General features: G+C 41.5%; 1 protein-coding gene across 1 annotated transcript; it reads right to left on the minus strand.

The window, feature by feature from the left end:
• Positions 1-891: 891 nt before the first annotated feature.
• LOC115154044 (sphingolipid delta(4)-desaturase/C4-monooxygenase DES2) lies at positions 892-10,932 on the minus strand. Its single transcript, XM_029699861.1, has 3 exons — positions 10,609-10,932; positions 5,588-6,330; positions 892-1,362 (listed from the first exon to the last, which is right to left on the minus strand). Exons 1-3 carry the CDS (start codon positions 10,688-10,690, stop codon positions 1,219-1,221), a joined length of 969 nt encoding a protein of 322 aa, XP_029555721.1. The 5' UTR covers positions 10,691-10,932; the 3' UTR covers positions 892-1,218.
• Between the last annotated feature and the right edge of the window lie 4,228 nt (positions 10,933-15,160).

Here is a 15,160-nt window from a genome sequence, read left to right on the forward strand (position 1 = left end):
CGGCACGTTCAAGAGTTTTGGAGAGAAAAGAAAGAAGGGATACTGGTCTGTAGTTGTTGACATCGGAGGGATCGAGTGTAGGTTTTTTCAGAAGGGGTGCAACTCTCGCTCTCTTGAAGACGGAAGGGACGTAGCCAGCGGTCAAGGATGAGTTGATGAGCGAGGTGAGGTAGGGGAGAAGGTCTCCGGAAATGGTCTGGAGAAGAGAGGAGGGGATAGGGTCAAGTGGGCAGGTTGTTGGGCGGCCGGCCGTCACAAGACGCGAGATTTCATCTGGAGAGAGAGGGGAGAAAGAGGTCAAAGCACAGGGTAGGGCAGTGTGAGCAGGACCAGCGGTGTCGCTTGACTTAGCAAACGAGGATCGGATGTCGTCAACCTTCTTTTCAAAATGGTTGACGAAGTCATCCGCAGTGAGGGAGGAGGGGGGGGGGAGGGGGAGGAGGATTCAGGAGGGAGGAGAAGGTAGCAAAAAGCTTCCTAGGGTTAGAGGCAGATGCTTGGAATTTAGAGTGGTAGAAAGTGGCTTTAGCAGCAGATACAGAAGAGAAAAATGTAGAGAGGAGGGAGTGAAAGGATGCGAGGTCCGCAGGGAGGCGAGTTTTCCTCCATTTCCGCTCGGCTGCCCGGAGCCCTGTTCTGTGAGCTCGCAGTGAGTCGTCGAGCCACGGAGCAGGAGGGGAGGACCGAGCCGGCCTGGAGGATAGGGGACAGAGAAAATCAAAGGATGCAGAGAGGGAGGAGAGGAGGGTTGAGGAGGCAAAAGTTCATCCCATAGTTCATCCCATTTGGTGCATAATGAACATGACCCATGCAATTAATGTACAAATAGAAGGCTTTTCTGGGGGCTTGGAAGGAGGGAATAAAAACAAATCTATCAGTCACAACTGCAACTTTTTAGATTTACCATCACAGCCATATTTTTTATGATCAATTATTTATAAATGATCTATGACATCACACAATCAGCTGAGTACCTTTTATTCTACCCAGTTTATACAATAAATCTGGATAGCATAGTTTACAATATATCTAAAGTAACATTCAAAAGTGTTAAGAGTCTTCATGCTGGTGGGTTGAATGTGACACCAGCACGTCAGTCTTGTCTGCAGAGTAAAAGATCTGGACAAGAAATGAGACGCCTTTCACTCCCCGCCAGCTGGGTTGTCAAGCCGCTTTTGTGGAAGATCATTGGTCAGAAGAGCTCAAGAGCATGGGCTCTTAGTCTTGCTTAGCCAATGGGAAGGTGCGTTTAATTCTGGAGTAAGGTCCAAGCGAATCACAAAACACAAAGTCCCAGAGCACCCGTGTCCATGAGTCATGCTGTGGTAAATCATCATAGAACTCTGGAGCCATCTGTTTCACCTGGACAAAAGAGGGAGCGAGAGAAAGTTCATTTTAATTACAATGTGAAGTGATGAGAGTAAATAGCACGGCAATGAGATCTCACAGAATGATAATCAATAGATCCATTATTAGTGTACAGACAGTCAATATTCACAAAGCATTTCAGTAAGTTCTGATCAGTTTGGCCTTTTAGATAAATAAGATTACATGGACGGGGGGGGGGGGGGGGGGCTGATCCTAGATCAGCATTCCTATTCTATGAATACTGGCCCCTTATCTATGGCTAGTCGATCTACTGACGGGGATTTTTTACATTTTTTATAAAAAAATAAAAACACACCTCACTGATTAGCTGGGCCTGGCTCCCAAGTGGGTGGGCCCACGGGTGGCTGCACCCCTGCCCAGTCATGTGAAATCCATAGATTAGGGCCTAAATGAATGCATTTCAATGACTGATTTCCTTCTATGAACTGTAACGCAGTAAAATCTTTGAAATTGTACTGAAAAATGTCTCTATTTCATGGCCCCAGGTAGAAGGGCCTAAACAAAGCTTACTCAGAGGGTGGGATAAATGGTTTTTTTTAAGGACATCTGTACAAAGAACTAGTATACAAATTAACTTTGATTAGCTTGACCAGCGGGAGAGACCAGGGCATTTCAAGATGGCAATAGTTTGAGGAAAAGTGAGTCTGAAACATAAAACTAGTCAAACAGGTTGTGAAATATCCCTGTAGTCATAGTAACAAAAGTAATAAAATGGGGTAAACCATAAAACAGGAGAACGTTGTTCAAACACATTACCGCTTATGTTATCTGTCAGTTTCATTTATGTATGAGCCACATGCCTGTAACCAGAAAACTAAAATGTCCACTCCTAACAAGAATGAAGTTAAAAACTTTGTCAATGTGAACAATCCTAAAATATGGTATAAGCTGTCAAACCACTATGTCATCAAGTCAGGATAGAACTAGACTAACCAGATGATCTCTTTCATAAGGAGGCTTATGTCACCCTGTCATTCTAGCATTTCTGTCTGCCTTTGTCTTGTCTAACTGTCATAACAGGACCGTCTGACAAGTAGGCCTACAAGTTATTAAACCATGTTCACATTGGCAGTTTGAAGTGACTCAAATAAAATAATTGCCTGGCCGATTCTGTTCATTCCCCTGCAGTCTGAACAGCCAAAAATCACATGGAATCTGATCATTTTCAAGCCACATTTCAAACCACCTAGCTTGTTAATTGTTTACAAACAAATTTGGGAATGTGCTACAACGCTAAAGAGCTAGCTAGTTGACTGCCTTGGCTAGCCAATAAGGACTTGTTTTGAAAGTGGGATCATCTTATCCTTTGAAGCTTTAAAAAAAAAAAAAAGTGTTTTTACGATATGATTTTGAACATTCAGAGCAACGTCAATGGCTGGCATTGTTGTCACCTTAGCTTGCTACATAACTTTGGGGTGATATGAAGCACAAGCACCACCAATCAGCCTACACCACTGTGCACACACCCATCAATACCATGACTAGCGTAGCCATGTCAGAAAATGACTGCTGTCTGAACACACACACATCCAATTTGGTCACTTGTAACTTTGTTTGGACAGTCAGTATTCCAAAACGTATTTGAAAGACAAAACTGATGAGCATTACGTTCTGCAGTGTGGACAAGGCTTTAGATACTGTATTGACAGAATAGGAACACCACTATGGCCAGGCAGCAAAACTGACATGGGGTGGGCCTGCAGCATTCCTCCACAGTTTATGCCTGAAAGTCATCTAGAGGCTCGTTTGTGAGGCATTATGGGATTTGTTCCATAACTGCTATGGTTTTATAACATTTTATTTAGCTTGAAGAGATAGTTCACCCAAAGTACAAAATGACTTATTTGTTTCCATAGCATTTTATAACCAATAAACTCAAAGTAATGTGAAAGATTGTCAGTCTGAAAGATAGTGAAGCTCAAAGATTTGGTTCAAAATGTGTATTTTACTGTTATTAGCACAGCTGCTGGCAGTGACTAGGTAAACAAGCCTTAAGCGTGGATTGCAGTCTCTTCTTGTCCATAGACTGCTTTCAAGGCAAGTATACAAATAAGTAATTTGGAGAGATTCTCCCTGCGCTGCTGAGGACTATTTTTATCCACTCATACAGGAGTAATAAAGGCCTCCCAAATTTAAAAAAATATGTTTTTTTCTATTTACTCTGATTTATCAGGGGGTGCTGCTGCACCCTCAGTACCACTACTTTCTGCCACTATGCTATGTGAGACAGTTTGAGAAGACATCACAACCATAACTGCTTTATTGCTGCTTATACCTTATGATCCAGTGATACTGTAAGCTAACAACTTTTCCAGTTCTACAACCACTACAAAGACCGAGGTTCTTATTAACTGTTGTTTTGGGTGTCACCAGTCCTCCCTAATGACCGCTGTACACAAACGATAGCCACACACACACAGCTAGTTAAGGTCTAACACTAGGAATAGGAGCTAATTGCTCAGCGTTGTGCTTCCACCCATAACAGCAGTCAAGATGAAGCCATCTAGCCGTTCCTGTGTTCTGTTTCACCACTGAAGTAACTTTTTCGGTATCCATTGTCCCTTTGATGTCGGTCTGTCAGTGCTGACCTGGGATCAGTTTTGCTTTTTAGATCATAAATAAGATTATATGGACAGGTGACTTACTCCGAGTCTGAGACAATATGAATATGGGCCTTGAATCTTTAACGATTGTCAGTGGAATGCCAGCAAGGTTTAGAGTTGAATGCCATGTGACTGATATGATTCAGCGATCATTAGGGCCAGGGGTTTGTCCTAAACGGAATGATACTGAGGGCACATTAGTCAACAGAAAACAACTGTGGCTACATTTAACCATAGATATCCTACATAAGTTCACATCCTAATTCACATCCAGACCAGGGTTACTTCAAAATCATTTCAAATACTTTCTCTGTGCCCATTTGATGTGGTCTGGCTTATTAAACAAAAAGAGTAAAAAACAAATGTCAAACCCTGCCCATCTGGCACTCCGGGCAGACTCAAGCAAACACTCAAAGTAACAAAGGATTTTAAGTATTTGAACCAAGTCTAGTTAATATCTTATAGTCACCTTCATCCTAAACAATCAGTCAGTTTATCCTTTTATCCTTCCGTGCCCTCCAACTGCTTTTAAAACGCTAGTAAAACCAAATGCATGCTTTTCAACCGTTCGCTGCCCGCACCTGCCCGCCCGACTAGCATCACCACGCTGGACGGTTCTGACCTAGAATATGTGGACAACTATAAATACCTAGGTGTCTGGCTAGACTGTAAACTCTCCTTCCAGACTCAGATTAAACATCTCCAATCAAAAACTCTGCTTTCTATTTCGCAACAAAGCCTCCTTCACTCACGCCGCCAAACTTACCCTAGTAAAACTGACTATCCTACCGATCCTCGACTTCGGCGATGTCATCTACAAAATAGCCTCCAACACTCTACTCAGCAAATTGGATGTAGTCTATCACAGTGCCATCCGTTTTGTTACCAAATCACCTTATACCACTGCGACCTGTATGCTCTAGTCGGCTGGCCCTCGCTAGACATTCGTCGCCAGACCCACTGGCTCCAGGTCATCTATAAAAGTCTATGCTAGGTAAAGCTCCGCCTTATCTCAGTTCACTGGTCACGATAACAACACCCACCCGTAGCACACGTTCCAGCAGGTATATCTCACTGATCATCCACAAAGCCAACACCTCATTTGGCCGCCTTTCCTTCCAGTTCTCTGCTGCCAGTGACTTAGATTTCCCTCACCAACTTCAAACGTCAGCTATCTGAGCAGCTAACCGATCGCTGCAGCTGTACATAGTCCATCTGTAAATAGCCCACCCAATCTACCTACCTCACACTGTTTTTAATTTACTTTTCTACCCTTTTGCACACCAGTATCACTAATTACACACCATCTGCTCATTTATCACTCCAGTGTTAATCTGCTAAATTGTAATTCTTTGCTACTATGGCCTATTTATTGCCTAACTTCATGCCTTTTGCACACACTGTATATATACATTTTTTCTACTGTGTCATTGACTTGTTTGTGTTATTGGCTTGTTTATTCCATGTGTAACTCTGTTGTCTGTGTCACACTTTTGTTTTCTTGGCCAGGTCGCAGTTGTAAATGAGAACTTGTTCTCAACTTTCCTACCTGCTTAAATAAAGGTGAAATAAAAAAAATAAAAAAATGGAGTTACCTGAGGGAGGCGGCTGCCGGGGATGCTGGGAAAGTCGTGGTGCTCCATGTGGTAGCCCACATTAAATGTGATATAGTTCAGCGGCCCGTAGTACGAGTACGTCTCGATCCCGCTCAGGTACATATAGTGTTCGGCGATAAAGTGCCCCGAGATCGGGTGCAGTCCCATACACAACAGCGAACCTGCTATCAGGTAGACCAGAGGCTTAATCCCCCAGAAGTACACTATGAAAGTGTTGAACGCTAGCTGCACCATTAAATTCAACAGCTCGAGCCTGCCTACAGGCTTGGGGTTGACCACCAGGGGACGAAGCGCGTAGAATAGTGGCTGCAGGAAGAGCCACAGGATCTTGCGGGCGGGGGAGCTGAAGAGACGAGCCTCCAGGTGGGTCGGGACGTCCACGTCAAGTCCGTGGCCACCCAGGTAACGGTGGTGGTCCACATGGTACTTCTTGAAGCTGATGGAGTAGGGCACGCCAATTGGTAGGTTGGCGAAGATGCCAAAGAGGCGGTTGCACATCGCGTCCTTATTCCCAAAGGCCACATTGTGCGAGATGTCGTGGATGGCGAGCGTGAGGGAGTGGTTGATGCAACCGCCGAACATGTAGGCCCAGAAGATGAGCCACTTCCAGCTGAGGTCACGTACCAGGAAGCAGCAGAGCACCTGGGTCAGGACCATGGCTGTCACCACCCACTTGAGCTGGGGGTCAGGGCCCATCAAGGACTTGATCTCCGGGTGCTTGGCTGTAGAGGGAGGAAAGGAGGGGGTGTGTGGGGGAAAAAAAGAAAACAAATTGAGGTACAGTATTACTTTTACACTGGTCTCTCGCGACAGACTTAATATTATAAAATGCAGCTGCTTCAGAAGATGATTTGGCAGATAGTTATTGATTCCTTATTTATAGTGTTATGACATCTAAAACAGGGCTGTTCAATTCCTGTCCTGGAGGGCCAAAACACTTCTGGTTTGTTTCTACCAGTCAGTTAATTGCACTCACCTGGTTTCTAGGACCAGAAATTAGTCCCTTATAAGAAAAGAATGAAAACCAGATGTGCTTTGGCCCTCCAGAACCGACATCAAAGGGACAGCAGTGGAGAAGGTGGAAAGTTGTGTACGCCGAGGAGCTTGTCACAAACTGAAATGGTCCACCCAGTGTGTGGTGAAGGCACAACAGCGCCTCTTCAACCTCAGGAGGCTGAAGAAATTTGGCTTGTCACCTAAAACTTTTAGACGCACAATCGAGAGCATCCTGTCGGGCTGCATCACAGCCTGGTACGGCAACTGCACCGCCCTCAACCGCAAGGCTCTCCAGAGGGTGGTGAGGTCTGCACAACGCATCACCAGGGGCAAACTACCTGCCCTCCATGACACTTACAGCACCCAATGTCACAGGAAGACCAAAAAGATCAAGGACGTCAACCACCTGAGCCACTGCCTGTTCACCCCACTACCATCCAGAAGGCGAGGTCAGTACAGGTGCATCAAAGCTGGGACCGAGACAGAAGCTGTTTTTCAACCTCAAGGCCATCAGACTGCTAAACAGCAATCACTAACTCAGAGGCTGCTACCTACATTGAGACCCAATCACTGGCCACTTTAATAAATGGATCACTAGTCACTTTATACAATGCCACTTTAATAATGTTTACATATCTTACATTACTCATGTATATACTGTATTTTATACCATCTATTGCACCTTGCCAATGCCGCTCGGCCATCGCTCATCCATATACTTAGAGGTTGACCGATTATGATTTCAACACCGATAGAGGACCAAAAAAAGCTGATTAAAAGTCAGCCAATTTTTATATACATTTGTAATAATGACAATTATAACAATACTGAATGAACACTTATTTTAACTAAATATAATACAAATAAAAATCAATTTAGTCTCAAATAAAATGAAATATGTTCAATTTGGTTAAAATAACAGAAAAATACAGTGTTGGAGAAAGTGCAATATGTGCCATGTAAAAAAGCTAACGTTTAAGTTCCTTGCTCAGAGCATGAGAACATATAAAAGCTGGTGGTTCCTTTTAACATCGTCTTCAATATTCCCAGTTTTAGATTATAGTTATTATAGGAATTTATAAGACTATTTCTCTATACCATTTGTATTTCATATACCTTTGACTATTGGATGTTCTTATAGGCACTATAGTATTGCCAGCCTAATCTCGGGAGTTGATAGGCTTGAAGTCAAACAGCGCTGTGCTTCAAGCATTGCGAAGAGCTGCTGGCAAACGCAGGAAAGAGCTGTTTGAATGAATGCTTACAAGCCTGCTGCTGCCTACCACCACTCAGTCAGACTTAATTATAATATAAACACAGAAATACGAGCCTTAGCTCATTAATATGGTCAAATCCAGAAACAATCACTCCGAAAACAAAACACTTATTCTTTCAGTGAAATACAGAACCGTTCCATATTTTATCGAACAGGTGGCATCCAGAAGTATAAATATTGCTGTTACATTGCACAACCTTCAATGTTGTCATAATTATGTAAAATTCTAGCAAATTAATTATTGTCTTCACAGTTTGCAATGAGCCAAGCGGCCCAAACTGGTGTATATACCCCGATTCTGCTTGCACAGAACGCAAGAGAAGTGACACAATTTCCCTAGTTAAATATTGCCTGCTAACATGAATTTCTTTGAACTAAATATGCAGGTTTAAAAAAAAAAAAAAAATACACAAAAAAAAAAAAAAAAAACACTTGTGTATTGATTTTAAGAAAGCCATTGAGGTTTATGGTTAGGTACACATCGGTGCAACGAGTGCTTTTTTAGCGAATGCACTTGTTAAAATCGTCACAAGTTCAGCAAAGTAGGCTGTGATTCAATGATAAATTAACAGGCACCGCATTGATTATTTGCAATGCAGGACAAGCTAGTTAAACTAGTAATATCGTCAACCATGTGTAGTTAACTAGTGATTATGTTAAGATTGATTGTTTTTTTAATGCTAGCTAGCAACTTACCTTGGCTCCTTGCTGCACTCGTGTAACAGGTGGTCAGCCTGCCACAGTTTCCTCGTGGAGTGCAATGTAATCAGCATCCAAAAATGCTGATTACCGGTTGTTATGAAAACTTGAAATCGGCCATGCAGATTAATAGGTCGACCTCTAATACTTACATGTACATATTCTCATTCACCCCTTTAGATGTGTGTATTAGGTACTTGTTGGGGAATTATTACTGCATTGTCGGAACAAGAAGCACAAGCATTTCACAAAACTTGCATTAACATCTGCTAACCATGTATGTCACAAATAAAATTTGGACATTGAACAGCCCTTTGACTCTGGCTGTCCCCAGTCCACCTGGTCGTGCTGCTGCTCCAGTTTCAACTGTTCTGCCTGTGGCAATGAAACCCTGACCTGTTCACCGGACGTGCTACCTTGTACCGGACCTGCTGTTTTCAACTCTCCCTACTGCCTCGACCTCAATGCTTGTCTATGAAAAGCAAACTGACATTTACTCCTGAGGTGCTGACCTGTTGCACTCGCTACAACCACTGATTATTATTTGACCCTGCTGGTGATTGATGAACCTTCCAACATCTTGAAGAACAATCTGTCCTTTAATGGCCATGTACTCTTAGAATCTCCACCTGGCACAGCCTGAAGAGGACTGGCCACCCCTCAGAACCTGGTTCCTCTCTAGGTTTCTTCCTAGGTTCCTGCATTTCTAGGGAGTTTTTCCTAGCCACTGTGCTTCTACATCGCTTGCTGTTTGTGGTTTTAGGCTGGGTTTCTGTATAAGCACTTTGTGACATCTGCTGATGTAAAAAGGGCTTTATAAATACATTTTATTGGAGGATTAAATAACGTATATTTAAAATCAGAGTAATCTCAGACACTGGCCAACAGAATCATACAATGACTTACATCTATCCATTGGGCTAAACTCACATCAAAATTATGGGACTGCAATTAAGGAAATAAACTTAAAAGCTAACTAATAGTATGAATATTTGTCTGTGTAGTGCCTCAGAGCAAGATGGCCAAAATCATTCAAATAAAGAAGCTCCCATTCCAAAGTAGTATCTGCATTTCCTCACCTTGAACCCAAGTTTCCCACTACTTGGCAAGGAAAACTTGTCTTACCTGTCAAACAGGTGGTTACACCTGTTTCGGTCTTCGCTATACCTTGTGCCTCTAAGACAATATTTCCTAGGCTATAGATAACAGGAGGAATACACGAGTAGTAGTATGTCATGTCCCAAGAAATCAAAATACCTGATAAACTATAGGTTATCAGTCAAGTGGTCATTGATGTAGGATGTGAATGATGGTGATCACTCGTCACCATTTCATGGGAACGGCATCTTTCTGGTGGTACAACATGATCAGGCTTCATTCAATTAAGAGTAAATCAGTGAAAACATGCATCACCAATGGTTAAAGAAAAAGTGATTTAATAAAAGTGACTAAATTATCGAGACTATGTAAAGGGGGTGGGTATCATTTGTGGAACGTTCCAACAGGAATCTGTTCCAAAAACGTCGTGAAGTACAAGGATGCCAACAGACAAAGCATACAAAGTAGCATGATCAATTCACCTAGTTAACTAGATGCCGAGTAGGCATCAACTCACCACGTAACTTGTTTGTCCATAGGCTACCAGAGTGAGGTCAGACATTTTTCTGAATAAACGTGGTAAGTGAAAAACGTAATTAAATTGCCCACTCCCTACCCAGTATCTTAATCTGCCTCGTTACAACTTTGTATGCGTTTGTTGGCAACCTTGGTATTTACGAAGTTTTTGGAACAGATTCCTGTTGGAACGTTCCACAAATGATATCCACCCATGTAAAGCCTTATCCATATTGTGAAATGTATATAGCCTAGTTGGACAGTATGGCTAAGCCTAAGGAAGAAATCTGTTGGATTTTACAGGAGTAAGCAATCATTTATGCCATTCGACAAGACAACAAAATGACATTCCTTTGGCCAATGTATTTTTGAGCAGTAGGCGATTGATACGGACGTCAGAGAATGGGCTGCTTACCTAGTATCTGCTTCCTCCGACTACAGTGCGGTTGCTCCGTATATACCCACTCGAAGTCATCCCTCGTTACCGTGTTCCCCATCTCTTGCTCGCGGTAGGACGATCTGCCAGTTCCCCGAGCGGTTATCACAAAAAACGGAGTAGAGATGTACAAGAAGGCGGTGGGAAATGAAGAGGAAAGACCCAAGTTGCTCGTACCTAAACCCCCGTCCACAGGTAGGCTGTAAGGCCATACAGGTAGACTGCGACACGCCTAATTAAGTGGGCGAACTTTCACGACAGTTGGTTAAACAGGTAAATGCCAAAATAGTGGAAACATTTGAGTAAATGAGGGACACAAAGTATATTGAAAGCAGGTGCTTCCAAACAGGTGTGGTTCCTGAGTTAATTAAGAAATTAACATCCCATCATGCTTAGGGTCATGTATAAAATGCTGGGAAGGCCATTATTTTGGCTACCATGGCTTTGCCCCATAGGATGACAATTCACCCAATCCCAGGGAATTAGTGGTCACTGAATGGCTTGATGAGCATGAAAATGATATAAACCATATGCCATGGCCGTCTCAGGTCTCATCTCAGTTGAACAATTAAGGGAGATTCTGGAGTGGAGCCTGAGACAGCATTTTCCACCACCATCAACAAACAACCAAACAATGGAATTGTTCGTGGAAGAATTGTGTCGAATCCCTCCAATAGAGTTCCATACACTTATAGAATCAATGCCAAGGTGTATTGAAGCTGTTCTTGCTCGCCCTATTAAGACACTTGGTGTTTCCTTAATTTAGTCAGTTACCTGTATATCAACGTGTTATTCGAACCAGTTCGTTTGGCACAGAACTTTTAATTACTATCTTCTTCTTCTATTAGTTTTAACGGCGGTTGGCATCCAATTTGTTGCATTACCACCACTACTAGACTTGAGTACAACTTCTTTATACTTTGTTTGAAAAATAAAAATGTACTAAATAAATACGCTACCATCTAACACTACACTCACTAATTTCGAAATTGTACAAAATAAAATGAACACCACCCTACTCCACTAATTAAATTGATTTATTCCTACCTCATGCCATCATCCTGAAAGGGTGGGACATCACCACTTAACACACCCTGTAACTCTTCTGATGTCAAGTCTCACACACCCAAATACCTCTCTGCAGTTGTCACCACAATTTCAATTTTCTGAGACTTCTGATCCATCCCTGCAGTACAATTAATAACCATTGCTATAAATGCTAAAAATCCAATCTTACTGAAACTTATATCACTTTGTGGCCTATCCCTCTGTACTGGTATATCTCTACTACTCTCACCACTCCTCCCCCTTAACCCATCTTCCTCTACTTTCTTCACTGCCTCAGCATGACAACTTCTGCTCTACTCTAAACCTGGAAACCTCAACCTGCCTCTTTCACACTGGACATTTCTGATCTCCAGCTCCATGGGCACCCCTACAACTAACACATTCCACTGGAGGTTGACCGATTAATCAGCATGGCCGATTAATTGGGACCGATTTCAAGTTTTCATAACAATCGGTAATCGGCATTGGCCGGCATTATGGCCGATTACATTGCATTCCACGAGGAAACTGTGTGGCAGGCTGACCACCTGTTACGTAAGTGCAGCAAGGAGCCAAGGTAAGTTGCTAGCTAGCATTAAACTTACCTTATAAAAAACAATCACTCTTCACATAATCACTAGTTAACTACACATGGTTGATGATATTATTAGGTTAACTAGCTTGTCCTGCGTTGCATATAATCAATGTTAATTTATCATAGAATCACAGCCTACTTTGCCAAACGGGTGATGATTTAACAAAAGCACAATCGTTGCATGAATGTACCTGACCATAAACATCAATGCCTTTCTTAAAATCAATACACAGAAGTATATTTTTTTAAACCAGCATATTTAGTTAAAATAAATTCATGTTAGCAGGCAATATTAACTAGGGAAATTGTGTCACTTCTCTTGCGTTCATTGCGCGCAGAGTCAGGGTATATGCAACAGTTTGGGCCGCCTGACTCGTTGCGAACTAATTTGCCATAATTTTACATAATTATGACATAACATTGAAGGTTGTGAAATGTAACAGCAATTTTTAGACTTAGAGTTGCCACCCGTTCGATAAAATATGGAACGGTTCCGTATTTCACTGAAAGAATAAACGTTTTGTTTTTTAAATGATAGTTTCCGGATTTGACCATATTAATGACCTAAGGCTCGTATTTCTGTGTGTTTATTATATTAGAATTAAGTCTGATTTGATATTTAATAGAGCAGTCTGACTGAGTGGTGGTAAGCAGCAGCAGGCACGTAAGCATTCATTCAAACAGCACTTTCCTGTGTTTGCCAGCAGCTCTTCGCAATGCTTGAAGCACAGCGCTGTTTATGACTTCAAGCCTATCAATTCCCGAGATTAGGCTGGCAATACTACAGTGCCTATAAGAACATCCAATAGTCAAAGGTATATGAAATACAAATGGTATAGAGAGAAATAGTCTTATAAATTCCTATAATAACTACAACCTAAAACCTCTTAACTGGGAATATAGAAGACTCATGTTAAAAGGAACCACCAGCTTTCATATGTTCTTAGCAAGGAACTTAAACGTTAGCTTTTTACATGGCACATATCGCACTTTTACTTTCTTCTCCAACACAGTTTTTGCATTATTTAAACCAAATTGAACGTTTCATAATTTTTGGAGACTAAATAGATTTTATTTATGTATTTATTAAGTTAAAATAAAAATGTTAATTCAGTATTGTTGTAATTGTCATTATTACAAATATATATACATAAAAATCAGCCGATTAATCTGCTTTTTTTGGTCCTCCAATAATCGGTATCGGCGGTGAAAAAGCATAATCGGTCGCCCTCTACGTTCCACTACTTTCCCCAATGCTACACATTCCTTTGTCTCATGCCCTTCTGCACATTTCTCACACCTCGGACCCTCCCTCTTACACACTGCTGCCACATGCCATAAGCTTGACACCTGTAACATCGTAATGTATTCGGGACATACGCTTGTATAGGATAACTTATATATCCTAACTTTACTTTGTCAGGCAAAGACTCAACTTCAAAACTCAAAAGAATAGACAATGACTGTTCTGTTTTCACTCTCGCCACCCTGTCTGCGTCACATCAAACGACGAGCATCACATACACCATGAATCTTTCCCCTCAGCTGGTCAACTTTTATATTTAATGCTGCCCAAGTTATCACTCCTTTCATTGGTGCCCTTTTCTTGAGAACAAAACAATTCACTTTTCTTGCCCCCATTCGTTAGACCTCTTCTCCCTCTCTTTTTCCCTCCATTCCTCCTCAGTTTTCCAAGTATACGTCTCCTTATGATAATACTGCTGCCCCACTCCTGACACCCATCTTCTTCTTGCTTTCTCTAGGGACTCCTTGCCCCCCTTCCTTTTAATTACTATAATTGAAGGTTTCTTGATTCGACAAGTCATGATTGTTGGTAGCCTAATAGGCTAATATAGACCATAGCACATTTGATGATCATAATTTGAATTGAAATGATTTGAAACACAATTGAAAATGTTGACAACAGGAAAAATGTTCATAGGAAATAGTTATCACAGCAAAAAGTGTAATAAATCCCTTCAAAATGAATATGCATGTTTTATCCTTTTTCGACCACATAGGGGCGATATAGGCTTACGTCTCACTTCATTCATGAGCCAAGAGATAGATCCACAATAAATACTTTATTAGTATAATCAATATGGTTTCCAAAAGATGATTAAATATGTGCAGACAAACTTTAAGGCATCTCAGTAATCAAATATAATACCACTTCTTTTAAAGGAAATTAAGTTAAAAAAAAGGGAAAAAAAGACCTTTAGTGCCCAGTGATTGACAGTCGTGTAATGCCTCATGCACATCTCAAATATTGCTCACATACAAAAGGCCTTGTAAGCTATGGTGAATATTTTGTAGCATACAGTAATTCTCTCACCAAAATCCGGTATTATTCTCTCGCAAGCTTCACTGTCCAAAGGAACATATTAGGCCTATATGATTTAACATGGCTTTCCCTAACAGCAAGGTGCATAGCATTTTGGCAGTATGATCTATAGCTACCACAGTATACATTTTGTGGATTTAAACCAATATTCTTGCGATTATTAATTGGCTATACTGTACTCTAACCAGAATATCAAACTTTCCTTCATACCATTACCTTCCTTGTGCCCCATTGCCCCCGATCATGTATTCTAAGTATACAGTTGAAGTCGAAGGTTTACATACACTTAGGTTGGAGTAATTAAAACTCGTTTTTCAACCACTCCACAAATTTCTTGTTAACAAACTATAGTTTTGGCAAGTCCGTTAGGACATCTACTTTGTGCATGACACAAGTCATTTTTCCAACAATTGTTTACAGACAGATTATTTCACTTATAATTCACTGTATAACAATTCCACTGGGTCAGAAGTTTACATACACTAAGTTGACTGTGCCTTTAAACAGCTTGGAAAATTCCACTAAATTATGTCATGGCTTTAGAA

The sequence above is a fragment of the Salmo trutta genome, chromosome 19, assembly GCF_901001165.1.
Source record: "Salmo trutta chromosome 19, fSalTru1.1, whole genome shotgun sequence".
NCBI classification, from domain to species: Eukaryota; Metazoa; Chordata; class Actinopteri; order Salmoniformes; family Salmonidae; genus Salmo; species Salmo trutta.

Coding starts and splice junctions, on each gene's coding strand:
- LOC115154044 (XM_029699861.1), bottom strand. CDS start 10,690: ATGGGGAACACGGTAACGAGGGATGACTTCGAGTGGGTATATACGGAG. Junction 6,331..10,608: donor TCGGAGGAAGCAGATACTAG/GTAAGCAGCCCA, acceptor CTCCCTCTACAG/CCAAGCACCCGGAGATCAAG. Junction 1,363..5,587: donor CCGGCAGCCGCCTCCCTCAG/GTAACTCCATTT, acceptor TCTTTTGTCCAG/GTGAAACAGATGGCTCCAGA.